The 13147-nt window shown below is 41.2% G+C and overlaps 1 protein-coding gene across 1 annotated transcript in view; it reads left to right on the top strand.

Moving 5' to 3' along the window:
* Positions 1-20: 20 nt before the first annotated feature.
* Positions 21-13147, top strand: part of LOC102300397 (nebulin) — a gene marked incomplete at its 3' end in the record, with an annotated part of 74303 nt that continues 61176 nt past the window's right edge. The window contains 9 exon segments of the mRNA XM_042215763.1: positions 21-1453; positions 3948-4019; positions 10015-10116; positions 10295-10405; positions 10576-10686; positions 10806-10916; positions 11129-11239; positions 12103-12216; positions 12514-12624. Coding sequence (XP_042071697.1) covers positions 1058-1453; positions 3948-4019; positions 10015-10116; positions 10295-10405; positions 10576-10686; positions 10806-10916; positions 11129-11239; positions 12103-12216; positions 12514-12624 — 1239 coding nt within the window.

Here is a 13147-nt window from a genome sequence, read left to right on the forward strand (position 1 = left end):
TTCTTGTGTGAACTCTCTGCCTGTCATCTACTTTGAGCCAGTTCATGATGAATAAAATCCAATCAAATACTTTTGCTTTACTTACTTTCTAATCGTTGGGTACAGGCTACATTGACTGCTGAGTTATATCTAGAGTTATTATTTATTTCTGTACCAGTGGTAACTATTACTGTTATTACAGTTTTATGTTACACAGAAGTCGTCGTGGTTTCAGGGTTTTGTGTTGCGTTTGAGTTTAAATTTCTGTTTGGTTGTGATCGTCGTCGCAGTGCTTGAAGTTTTTGGATTATTATTAGTTTTGGATTCCTTTTGTTTTGAGGGTGATTTTAGTGATGTCAAGGTTTATTTTTGGACTTATTATTTAAGTCTTGGTTCCTCAGGGAGCAGGTGGATGAGAGAGAAGTGGAGGAATACACTGGAAATAAGGGGAATGAAAGTCAGTAGAAGCAAGACAGAATATGTGTGTGAATGAAAGGGAGGCTGGAGCTGAGGTATTGAAGAACAGAGTGCAGGCAGGGCTGAGCGGGTGGAGATGAGTAAAAGGGAAAGTTTACGAGGTGATGTGTGGTTTGGAGACAGTAGCATTGATAAAAAGGCAGGAGGCTGAGCTGAAGATGTTAAGTGACCAGAATGGAAAAGATCAGAGACGAGTAGAAATGTCAGACAGACATCTCGGGTCGAACGGTTTGGAGACAACGTCCAAGGACAAAGCTGAGATGTTTGGACATGTGTAGAGGAAGGATGGTGGAAATACTGAGCAAAGCTTGTTTGGATGGAGCTGCCAGGCAGGAGTGAAAGAGGAGGAGCTCAGACGGAGGAGACTGATGGATGTACTGTTGGAAGGCGTGCAGGGTGGTGGACAGATCGCTGTGGTGGCTCCTAAAGGGAGCAGCCAAAAGAAGAAGACGGTGGAGTTGTTGAGATGTTTGACTTACTCTGATGTTTTACACTTTCACTTTCTGAATACTTGGTTTTTATTCAGTGTCAGTTACAAATTGAGTTTATTATTTCTGTCTGTCTTGTGTGTCACTTAGTGTCGTTCCCCACCTTTGGTATCATGTTTGTGTTTCTTTTGTCATTTTTTACCTTTTGTCCCTGTTGTGTGTTTACAAATAAATATAATTTCAAGTTTATTTCTTCTGGAGTTCAACATGAACTCTTTTTTCCCTCAGAGCTGGCCGGGGTGGAGAATGACGAGGCTTCAGCTGCAGAGACAAAAAAGGTGGTGACAGTGGAGGAAAATGAAGAGGAGTCCACGGTAACATCAGCGACCACTGTGGGCACGGTTGCTTATACAACTGCTGAAGGTCTGCATGAAGACGCTGAAAGTCACAATACAGCAGAGGAAGTGGAGGAGGAAGATGATGATGCAAAGGTGGAGGCAGGTGGAAAGGAAAAGGATGAAGATGAGGATACAAAAGCAAAGAGGTTGCTGGTGTCGTGGGAGTCAGAGGTGAGAACCTCGAAATTTGACTGATTTATAAACTCTGTCAGAAACAACAAACTCATCAAACACACAATGAGGAGATGAAACTTTTACAAACCTGGATTTGTGCTTTAATTATACTCAAAACAGAAGGAAATTCATCACAGCACAGAAACGTTTGGGAGCACACTAAGCCTGCTGCTCACACCAAAGAGGATCTTAAAATAGTTTCAAGGCTTTTCAGAAAAAGGGCTAAATTCTGCTTCCCTGAGTTACATTTGTGCAGCTCTCATCTCATCAAACATAAAAGAGAGAAAATAAATAAAGTTTCCCACCATTTTCTAGTGTTAGAAAGCCTCCATGATAAATCTGATCTCTTTACAAATCTTAATGGTCTTAACATCAGTCTAATTAGAACAAACATAATTGTTCTGCAGAGAGAAACAGCTTCTGGAGGCAGCAGGAGATCTCCATAAAAGTTGTGCTTATTTGGTTATTCTTTGACTGATTTCCCTGTTAACTACAGCAGCATGTTCTCAAACTAGCAAACACTTTGAGAATCTTCCCGTTCTTTGATGAAGTCTGTAGAGCAGCAAATTTTGTTAAGAGGAGTCACACCCCCACACCTCTAAGCTCTGAGTGGGAGTCTTTCTGTTGACCTTGGCGCAGGCCTTTGTCTGGCACTGCAGGTTTTTATAAAGGCTTAGAGAGGATTAGTGAAACTACAAATGAAAATGTGCCATTATTAGCCTTGGATAGTGGGATTTTTGGGGGCTGAATACAGCCTGTTAAGAAAGTCAAAGGATTAACAGTGCATGAATTAGGGAAGTTTCCACTGGTTGACTCAAAGCTTTCTGTTGCTCTGGATCGTTAGTGAAGTCAGTCCATCAGTTTCTACTTCAGCCAGGAAGACTTTATTGCTCTTTTCATTGGACTTCCATTGCTGTTTTATACCCATGGAGTGGCTGGTGGGGTTGCAAAGAGGCTTGCAGCAAAACATTAGCAATTAGAATTGTAGAGATCAGCTAATTTGGCATGATTGTGGCTGATCTTGACTCTTTGACCTGCATGAATAAACTCTATGCTCAACATGTTGTCTGCAGCCTGGTAACATGCAGAGGTGTCATGAAGGACACTAGACTTCTACCTAATGTTGCTCTCATTTGTGCTGTGAGGTTTTGCATGAGGACAGCTGACCCGTGTGTCTGACTCTGACCATTTTCCGTGCCATGTGACATCATAAAGTCACATCTGAAAAAGTGAAATAAAGCAAAGGCATGACAGCCCAATGTCCTGAAACCACGTTGTTTATAAGCGTTTCCATGTTATCATGTAGGTGTGTGAGAAGCAAATGAAATGTTGGATACTGTGTTTAATGGTCTTCACTCAGGCTTGTCTGCTTTTAAAATCTTTCCCAAACAATGGATGCAAAACTGATTTCATCTAAAAATAAAATCATCAAACCTGCATTTTTCCTGTTAGTTTTAGCATTAACTCTTTAAAGCCGGTCGGAGCGGGCACGCTCGTTCGTAACTATTTTTAAATCCCTGTAGAACCAGGAACCACGTAAGCTAGCGCAATAATTTTTTTTTGCATATGAAACCGGAGGAGTTGTACTTACATCTTATGCCATCAGCTTGTCCTAGGTCACGGTTTCCTTCCACATATAGCTTTGCAAAAATTGCATAAAAAGCACTTGCAGGAACAAAAACATAATATTCCAGAAACACGCTTTGCCGATCCGATCAGCTGTTCGTAACACTTCCTACATTGAAATAGACGTCAGTGCGAACGATCGCATGTCCGCCATTACCTGTCCGAAACCGGAAGTGACATCATTTTCGCGGAAAATGAGTTTTTTACTTGTAGGCCTTAAAAGCCTATACTGGTGTTTTTATAAGTCATGTTTGACTTCATGCTTTTCTGAATAGTTTCTGGGATGCTTAGAACTCGAATTGCACTGCTTTAAATAGTTTATTTTGATGCACCATGCTGTTTTCTTTGCAAATTTGCATCATAGGATTGTTTTTGTTTTTCCTGCAGTATATAAAAATTGGTGTATCTCAAAATAAAACTATGAAGACACTCAAAATAAATTTCCTGTTGTTGTAAACTATTTTTTGCAACTTTTTTGTATTTAAAGTTTTGAGGGATAAGCCTCTTAAATTTCTCAAGTAGAAATATATGTAAAAAAACAAAAACGATTTTCAATTTTTTTTGTAGTTTATTGCACTTTTTTGCAATTTATGTAATTACTATGGACTTAATGCATACATATTATTAAAATATGGGCTATAACAGTTGTATTGATGTATAGCAACTTGAAATGCTCCCAAAATGGCACTACAGCATGTAAAAATATAATATAAGCTCTGGCGGACTTGGTTCTATGGTAGGTCTTAAAGGGTTAATGCCACCATGTAAATGTGGAATTTTCTACATCCAGGATAATAATGTTTTTTCCTGGTTTCTGTCTATATAATGTCAGAATTATTCTTATATATCGTCTCGTGTTTTTCAGGCCTCGTCTGACGGGAAGCCTCCGCTGCCAGACCCGGCGTTTAACAGGAGGTGCAGCCTGCTCGCCAGTGACGTGAAGCCTGCTGCTCACACCAAAGAGGATCTTAAAATAGTTTCAAGGCTTTTCAGAAAAAGGGCTAAATTCTGCTTCCCTGAGTTACATTTGTGCAGCTCTCATCTCATCAAACATAAAAGAGAGAAAATAAATAAAGTTTCCCACCATTTTCTAGTGTTAGAAAGCCTCCATGATAAATCTGATCTCTTTACAAATCTTAATGGTCTTAACATCAGTCTAATTAGAACAAACATAATTGTTCTGCAGAGAGAAACAGCTTCTGGAGGCAGCAGGAGATCTCCGTAAAAGTTGTGCTTATTTGGTTATTCTTTGACTGATTTCCCTGTTAACTACAGCAGCATGTTCTCAAACTAGCAAACACTTTGAGAATCTTCCTGTTCTTTGATGAAGTCTGTAGAGCAGCAAATTTTGTTAAGAGGAGTCACACCCCCACACCTCTAAGCTCTGAGTGGGAGTCTTTCTGTTGACCTTGGCGCAGGCCTTTGTCTGGCACTGCAGGTTTTTATAAAGGCTTAGAGAGGATTAGTGAAACTACAAATGAAAATGTGCCATTATTAGCCTTGGATAGTGGGATTTTTGGGGGCTGAATACAGCCTGTTAAGAAAGTCAAAGGATTAACAGTGCATGAATTAGGGAAGTTTCCACTGGTTGACTCAAAGCTTTCTGTTGCTCTGGATCGTTAGTGAAGTCAGTCCATCAGTTTCTACTTCAGCCAGGAAGACTTTATTGCTCTTTTCATTGGACTTCCATTGCTGTTTTATACCCATGGAGTGGTTGGTGGGGTTGCAAAGAGGCTTGCAGCAAAACATTAGCAATTAGAATTGTAGAGATCAGCTAATTTGGCATGATTGTGGCTGATCTTGACTCTTTGACCTGCATGAATAAACTCTATGCTCAACATGTTGTCTGCAGCCTGGTAACATGCAGAGGTGTCATGAAGGACACTAGACTTCTACCTAATGTTGCTCTCATTTGTGCTGTGAGGTTTTGCATGAGGACAGCTGACCCGTGTGTCTGACTCTGACCATTTTCCGTGCCATGTGACATCATAAAATCGCATCTGAAAAAGTGAAATAAAGCAAAGGCATGACAGCCCAATGTCCTGAAACCACGTTGTTTATAAGCGTTTCCATGTTATCATGTAGGTGTGTGAGAAGCAAATGAAATGTTGGATACTGTGTTTAATGGTCTTCACTCAGGCTTGTCTGCTTTTAAAATCTTTCCCAAACAATGGATGCAAAACTGATTTCATCTAAAAATAAAATCATCAAACCTGCATTTTTCCTGTTAGTTTTAGCATTAACTCTTTAAAGCCGGTCGGAGCGGGCACGCTCCGTTGTAACTATTTTTAAATCCCTGTAGAACCGGAACCACGTAAGCTAGCGCAATAATTTTTTTTGCATATGAAACCGGAGGAGTTGTACTTACATCTTATGCCATCAGCTTGTCCTCAGGTCACGGTTTCCTTCCACATATAGCTTTGCAAAAATTGCATAAAAAGCACTTGCAGGAACAAAAACATAATATTCCAGAAACACGCTTTGCCGATCCGATCAGCTGTTCGTAACACTTCCTACATTGAAATAGACGTCAGTGCGAACTATCGCATGTCCGCCATTACCTGTCCGAAACCGGAAGTGACATCATTTTCGCGGAAAATGAGTTTTTTACTTGTAGGCCTTAAAAGCCTATACTGGTGTTTTTATAAGTCATGTTTGACTTTATGCTTTTCTGAATAGTTTCTGGGATGCTTAGAACTCAGAATTGCACTGCTTTAAATAGTTTATTTTGATGCACTGCTGTTTTCTTTGCAAATTTGCATCATAGGATTTTTTTGTTTTTCCTGCAGTATATAAAAATTGGTGTATCTCAAAAATAAAACTATGAAGACACTCAAAATAAATTTCCTGTTGTTGTAAACTATTTTTTGCAACTTTTTTGTATTTAAAGTTTTGAGGGATAAGCCTCTTAAATTTCTCCAAGTAGAAATATATGTAAAAAAACAAAAACGATTTTCAATTTTTTTGTAGTTTATTGCACTTTTTTGCAATTAATGTAATTACTATGGACTTAATGCATACATATTATTAAAATATGGGCTATAACAGTTGTATTGATGTATAGCAACTTGAAATGCTCCCAAAATGGCACTACAGCATGTAAAAATATAATATAAGCTCTGGCGGACTTGGTTCTATGGTAGGTCTTAAAGGGTTAATGGCCACTCATGTAAATGCTGGAATTTTCCTACATCCAAGGATAATAATGTTTTTTCCTGGTTTCTGTCTATATAATGTCAGAATTATTCTTATATATCGTCTCGTGTTTTTCAGGCCTCGTCTGACGGGAAGCCTCCGCTGCCAGACCCGGCGTTTAACAGGAGGTGCAGCCTGCTCGCCAGTGACGTGAGTTCATTCAGTGTCACCTCATTATTTTAATGTCACCGTTCATGCTTATTGTCTACAGTTGTGTGTACAACTCTGTGATGCTGCACTTAGTGTAAGCACTGTAAGTTAGTTTGAGCAGCATGCACAAACACACGTGTGTGCTAACACGCTAACGGCGTGCAGCAGCTATAATGTCGTCATTTTCTCCTTCTTAGGCAGCTGGAGAGGATTTTATGAACTTATAAACTGCCTGGTGGTTTGATCTGTAATTCATAATCACAATAGTAGATCTATATTTTAAAATGTAAAAATCAGAAGTAAGTAAACCTTTCAAACTAATGTTTTGGAATAGAAAGCACAATGTTTGCATTAAAATATAGTTCAAGGGTCAGGTTTTTTTTCAAGTTTCAAATACTTGCTTTAGAAATAAAATCAGCAGAACATAAAGACGCTCAAATACATTACACGAACAATAAAACTGTACTTGAGTAAATGTACCAGGTGACGTTCCACCGTTGATCCGATCGATGCTCCTGTCCAGTGACATTGAGAAGTGTACGAATCAACAGGATCTTTCCTTGAAATACTTTGTTGCCCACATGAACTCTTTGTATTACCAACAGCACAACTGAGCCTCATCTTTAAAAAAGAAAAACCCTGTTTATTCGTTTTTTTTAAATATCTTCGGGGGAAATGGAGGCCATTGCTATTGCTCTGTTTTTGCTTTTTGCAGAAAGAATCATGCACTAGTTGCCAAAATATTCAAATCTAATTCAACATCATTCTGCTAATTTCAACAGAACTAATGAGGTTCACTGCAGTGAGGAAGCTCCTGAATGTTCCAGTTTTCAGCCCTTTGAAATCATTGATTCAGTTCTGAGAGAGGATCATGTGAATATCTGTGAAAAGTTTCATGGCTGTCAATGTGACAGTTGGGAACATAATGACACAAAGCGTTGTCATCATGTTCCCATCTCTCTAAGCAGACTGCTTAGAAATGCAGACAATGATTATCATGTGATTTAAGATTAAATGCCTCTGCAATTGTAAATGTTCCCGTCACAGAAAAGCAAAAGTGGAAACTTCGGCTCGCATATGCACCACCCACAGCAGAGGCCTGAGAGGCTACACCAGCAGAATAGCCGTTGGGGTCCCAGTTTGCTCTGCTGATGTCGTGCTGCTAGCTCGGCTAAATTCTCGGGCTGAAATGTCATCACGGTGAAGTCCGACGTGGTGCGTAACACCTGCTGCTGTTTGCGTCGCCTGATTTGTAACTCATGAATAAAATGTGAACTTCTCGAGGCGTAAGACAGAAATGTGTCATCCTCTCTTCCAGCACGAAGAGCGTTGCTATTGGTAACCAAAGTGCAGCGCTGCCCTTTATTCAACACGCAGAGAAAATATACTCAAAGGAGAAAAAATGCTTTCTGACTTCTAAAACAGCCTTTTGGAGTAAAACGCTGAATGAGGCTGAATGTTGCTGTTGGATGTGGGAGGGTGAGATATTGATTCCCTGGTGTGAGACAAACTTGGCAGCTTGGCTGTTAGCAACAGCAGAATGAGTCATCAGCTACAGTGGAAGCAACTCAACCCACCTGATGAAATCATTTTCACTTTTATTCCTCCAGCCGCTCTCTACATGAGAGAAAACCTGCCCTCAAACATCCTTTTAAGAGGTGTAACACACACTAATGACTTTGCCATCCTTCGGCAGAATCTTAATGAATTTGCACAACAGATGGTGGAAAAAATCAGATTTTTTTTCTTTGGTTGATTCTATAAATGGTAAAGCTGACATCCACCAAAAGACCAATTTAGAGTTGTGTTTGTGACAACTTGAATGAAGACAGCTACATTTATCAGACCATTTCTAAAATATAGATGTAGCTACCGCTGCTAGGTCCAACCGCTCGCACTGAGCCCTAAGAATAGAAGACGTTTCTCTGCAGATGTTATGAAAGGTTAAAGGTGCCCAAGAAAGCACAAAATGTTCTGCTTTACAGTTTAATACTGACATTTATGGCTAATGGACTAGAACTAATAATGCTTTTCTACTCTTCAACTTCTACATCTAAACACTTTTAAACTAACAATCACACTTTTGTACTTCAGTGAAGACATCAGGGGCAAAACTAGAGGAGGCGGAGCTCAAACCATTAACCTTCCAGTTGGTAGATAGCTTGCTGTACCTCCTGAGCCACAGCCATCCCATATGGAGACTGGCTCACTTTTATAGCAAGCCTCAGGTAGCCAATGGGGCTTTGGTTAACCTCGGTAACCAAGGACGTGTCTGAGAAGCTTAACATGGTGTAGGAGTGTATTGTAACCCCAACTCTAACTAAGTAATGGCTAAACCTGATTGAACAACAGCAAAAGGACGAGTTTTAAAAACCATAAAATGAGGTGTAAATAAACTGAAACAGGATTAATGGGCCCCCTTCCCTCGGGACAGTGGCTGTGGGAGTTTTGTAAGAACAGTGTACAAACAGGAGTCTGCTGACTGCACTGTGCTCACCTTTATTTCCTTTAAACTCAACTTTCATCCTTTTCTATTGTTAATATTAAATAATAAAGAAAATTAAACTATGTTTGTCTTGTTTGAGAGCCACTTCATTAAAAATATGGTGAGAATAGGTGTCTGACCAAGCGTTGGTTTGTGTCGAGGTGTTGAGAACGTGTTGTTCTGCTTATTTGTGTTGAGTCTGAAGTCGGCCTCGCGTGTTCCTGGTTAGAAGCCATCGAAGCTGTATTTAGTACTTTAAGCACCTGTCGCTTTTTGCCCACACTGACTTCCTGTCACAGATTGGCTGTGACAGATTGTCGTCTGTGGATTAATTCCATTTTTCTCCAGAGTCTCTACAGAAAATCTGCCAGGCTGTTATTGGACCGAACATCCAATCAGATTCAGACAAACACCAAACTGCACATTGTGAAAATATATGGTGAACTATTTGCAGGTCACTTCATTAGCAAAGCACCAGAATACAGAGAGTTTGCATAGTTTTAATCAGTCTGGGATCATGAAGTTAATAAAAGCAGCTTGTTTTGTTGAACAGAGAATAAAACTGAGAATAATCCAGAAATTAAGAGACATCCAGAGTAACTGTAGATATAAGTTTCATTGTTTAACCATTAAATAATGAAACTTATACGTATATGTATACAACAATGGTGAAAGCCCACAAAATTCCCCAAACGTACAACCAATTAATCAGCTTTCTGGAGAGCCCACGCAGCTCTGGAGACACACAAGCCCCGCCCACCCGATAAAACCTAATGCCAAACAGAAGAGAGGAGAGCTCAGTCAGGCAGGAGCCAATCAGGAGAAGGTGTAGCAGTGATACTTCACCTGGAGTTCATGTAACGGGGTCGGCTTGTGCTGTCACTGATCCCCAGTGTAAGTTACATAATGCAGTTAATGTATTTCAATCCTCTGATGCTAATTAAAAGGTAGGCAGCAGAGAGAGATTCTGAAACTCACAACCTGAAGGGATGAAACGTCTGCACGGCTGAAAAACACATCACACGGTCCTCGTGGGGACGCAGCTCAAGTTCACGAGAAGTTCGGCTCAGAAACACGTTAACACTCGTGTCTCATCCTCCAGGTCAGATATAAAGAAGACTTCGAGAAGATGAAGGGACAGAGTCTGTTTGTTCCCGGAGCCGAACTCATCCACGCCAAGAACATCAGCGCTGTGATCTCTGAGGTCTGACACACATCGTACTTGTGCTTCAATGTTAAGTGAGGACCAGGCCAGATCTGCTGTCTTTGTCTAACATTTCCTCATCTCTGGGGTCTAAAATTGGCCCTACGATGACTCGTTCTCTCTCTTTTAAACATTGATCGAGTTGTCTGCTCATTGTGCTGAAATGTGACTGTTTCAGTCTAAGTATAAGGAGGAGGGGAAGAAGGAGGCGGCTGTTTCGCTGTACTCCATCCTGCCGGAGACTCCCGAGACGCAACATGCCAGAGAGGCTTCAGAGCTGCAGAGCGAGGTAGTTCAACTTCAGTACGGCCAGATTTTAGTCAGTTTCTCCACACGAGCCACGTTTACAGCGTTCTCATAGAAACTATGACTGAAACTCTGAACACAAGACCGTTAAATTTCTCATTAAAAATGTTTCATTGGCTTTAGCACTGACAGTCGCGTGTGTTTGTTTTTCAGATTAAATACAAAGGAAACGTGAAGACAAAGATTTCCTCGTCCCTTTATTCTCTGCTGCCAGAAACCACAGAGACTCAGTTTGTCAAAGAGCTGTCTGAGATACTGAGCGAGGTCAGACCCGACGGATGGATTGTTGAGACTAAATGTTAAAATGGAAAATAAATGAAGATGAGTGAATGAAGTGTTATGTCAGCACCACTCGTCCCTCTGAAACTCTCTCTGCTCCTCAGAACAAGTACAAGGAGGAGGGAAAGAAGGAGATGAGCAGCAGTTTGTACTCTCAGCTTCCCGAAACCACCGAGATGCAGCTCGCCAAGACCGTCCACGAGTTCCAGAGCGAGGTACTCGGCTGTTGTACCGCAGCTCTGTGTCAACATGTTTCAGCTGAACCCGTATCACAGCTGCTCACGCTGACTGTGGCAGATTCATGCAGCTGTAGAGCTCGGAAGACGTCCGCTACACTGACTTTAAAGTTCATCTGTAAAGAGCTACTAGTTTGTGTCTTGTTACTTCCTGGTCTATTCTGATTGGTTCTGATGTCGTTCTGTTTCAGAAAAAGTACAAAGAAGACGGGAAGAGGAAGGCCTCCATCTCCATCTACTCCCAGCTCGCTGATACTCCAGAAATACAGCACGCTCTGGAGGTGTCACAGCTGCAGAGTGAGGTACACACACACACACACACACACACACACACACACACACACACACAAACTGTATCCATGATCGTCTTTTACAAATATCTGTCAGTGCAAGAAAAAGCAAAATTACACCAAAGTTGACAGTGAGACATGAAGGAAAGATAGAGGGAAGGAAAGAAGGAAGAATGGAAAGGACAAAAGAGAGAAAAAAAAGAGGAAGGTGAGAGAAGAAGAAAGGAAGTGGAAGAAAATAATAAAGACAGGACTGAAACTAAAGAGGAAGAAAGAGATAGAAGGAAGGAAGGATGAAAGAGGAAGGGTGAGATGAAGAAAGGAAAAAAGAGAGAGAAAAGGAAAAGAAATAAAGACAGGAAGGAAACAGGTGAGAGGAAAGAAGAAAGAAAGTGACAAAGTAAAATAAAGAGAACTAAATTAAGAGAGGAAGAAAAAGATAGATGAGGAAGGAAGGATGAAAAAGAAAGAAAGAAGGAAGGAAGGGCATAAGAAAGGAAACGGCGAGGAGAAGATGGAAAAGAAAGGAGAATGGGAAAGGCGAGGAAAGAAAGCAGAGCAACAAAAGAAGGAACAGTAAGGAAAGGAGAGAGGAAGGAAGGAAGGATGGAAGGAAGGACAGAAGGAAGGACGGAAGGAAGGAAGGAAGGAAGGAACGAAGGAAGGAAGGAAGGAAGGAAGGAAGGAAGGAAGGAAGGAAGGATGGAAGGAAGGAAGGAAGGCCTCGCAGCCATCCTGGGCGTTACTGAACGAGCAGCAGAGGCTCAGAGTTTGAACAGATGGCTCTTTTTCTGAAATCGTTCTGTTTTTTGCCGTTGTCGTCTTCTCTGTTTTATCCCTGAGCTCAGCCTCTCATCACTCGCTCTCTGTCCCAGGTGAATTATCGCCCCAAGACGATGGTTAGAGGAGCTCCCGCCTCTCTCTACTCGCAGCTGCCCGACACCACAGAGATCCAGTTTGCCAGAGAGATGACTGAGATGCACAGCGAGGTACGACACAGGCGCACCTTTACAACATACTGTGTGCAAACAAGATGAAACTCTCCACAAGCTCTCGTGCTGTTGGACTCGGCAGCAAAATGTCAGAAATATTCTCGAGACCTGAAAGTTCCCATTTGTTCTCACAGCGTTGAATGAGGAGCAGAAGAAGAAGTTTCCTTTGATAGATTCATATAAGACATTAAAAACAACAAGACTCTGTTCTGTGTTTTTACATTACTGACTCACAGGATCCCCACAGGTCCACCATGAACATCTGATGCATTATTTTGTACTGTCTCCCCTCAGAGTAAGTACAAAGAGGGCGGCAGGAGGAGCCTCTCCCAGAGTTTCTACTCTCAGCTCCCAGAAACCGCCGAGACTCAGTTTGCTAAAACAGTTGCTGAGCTGCAGAGCGAGGTGAGCCAGCCTCACAGCTACGTGTGCAGATATAATCACAACTCGTGCGTGATTAGTTATAAAAAGGGAAAATTAGTTGTTTCACGTGCACACTGTGGGAAAATAAAGTGCCTCATTGTATGTTTATGGGTGCAGTTTGTCCCCTGAGGTGGTGCCGCTGTGGTTTTACAGAAACCAGCATTAAAGCTGTGGGCAAAGTTTTATTCCTGTAACGCTGCTCAATGCACCCTTTAAATTAAGCAGAAGGCATTTACTGAAATATGAAAAGTCTCATTCTGTGTCTTTATGGGTGGAATAAACACCAGTGGGAAGGTCCACACTGTCGCACACTTTCCTCTTTCAGTTTTCCTGTTTTTTCATGGTGCAGATTATTTGACCTCTGTGTCAGACACATGAATCAAGCATGACAATCAACCACTGAAACAAACTGTTCAGTAAATACAGAGTTACTGTCACTTCATCTTAAGACCTGAACTCTTCCACGGCAGCATTTTTAATTTCTCTTTGATATTTGGGCTGATTG

Source organism: Haplochromis burtoni, unplaced genomic scaffold (genome assembly GCF_018398535.1).
Source record: "Haplochromis burtoni strain Fernald_Lab_line unplaced genomic scaffold, NCSU_Asbu1 Contig_817, whole genome shotgun sequence".
In the NCBI taxonomy this organism is placed as follows: Eukaryota; Metazoa; Chordata; class Actinopteri; order Cichliformes; family Cichlidae; genus Haplochromis; species Haplochromis burtoni.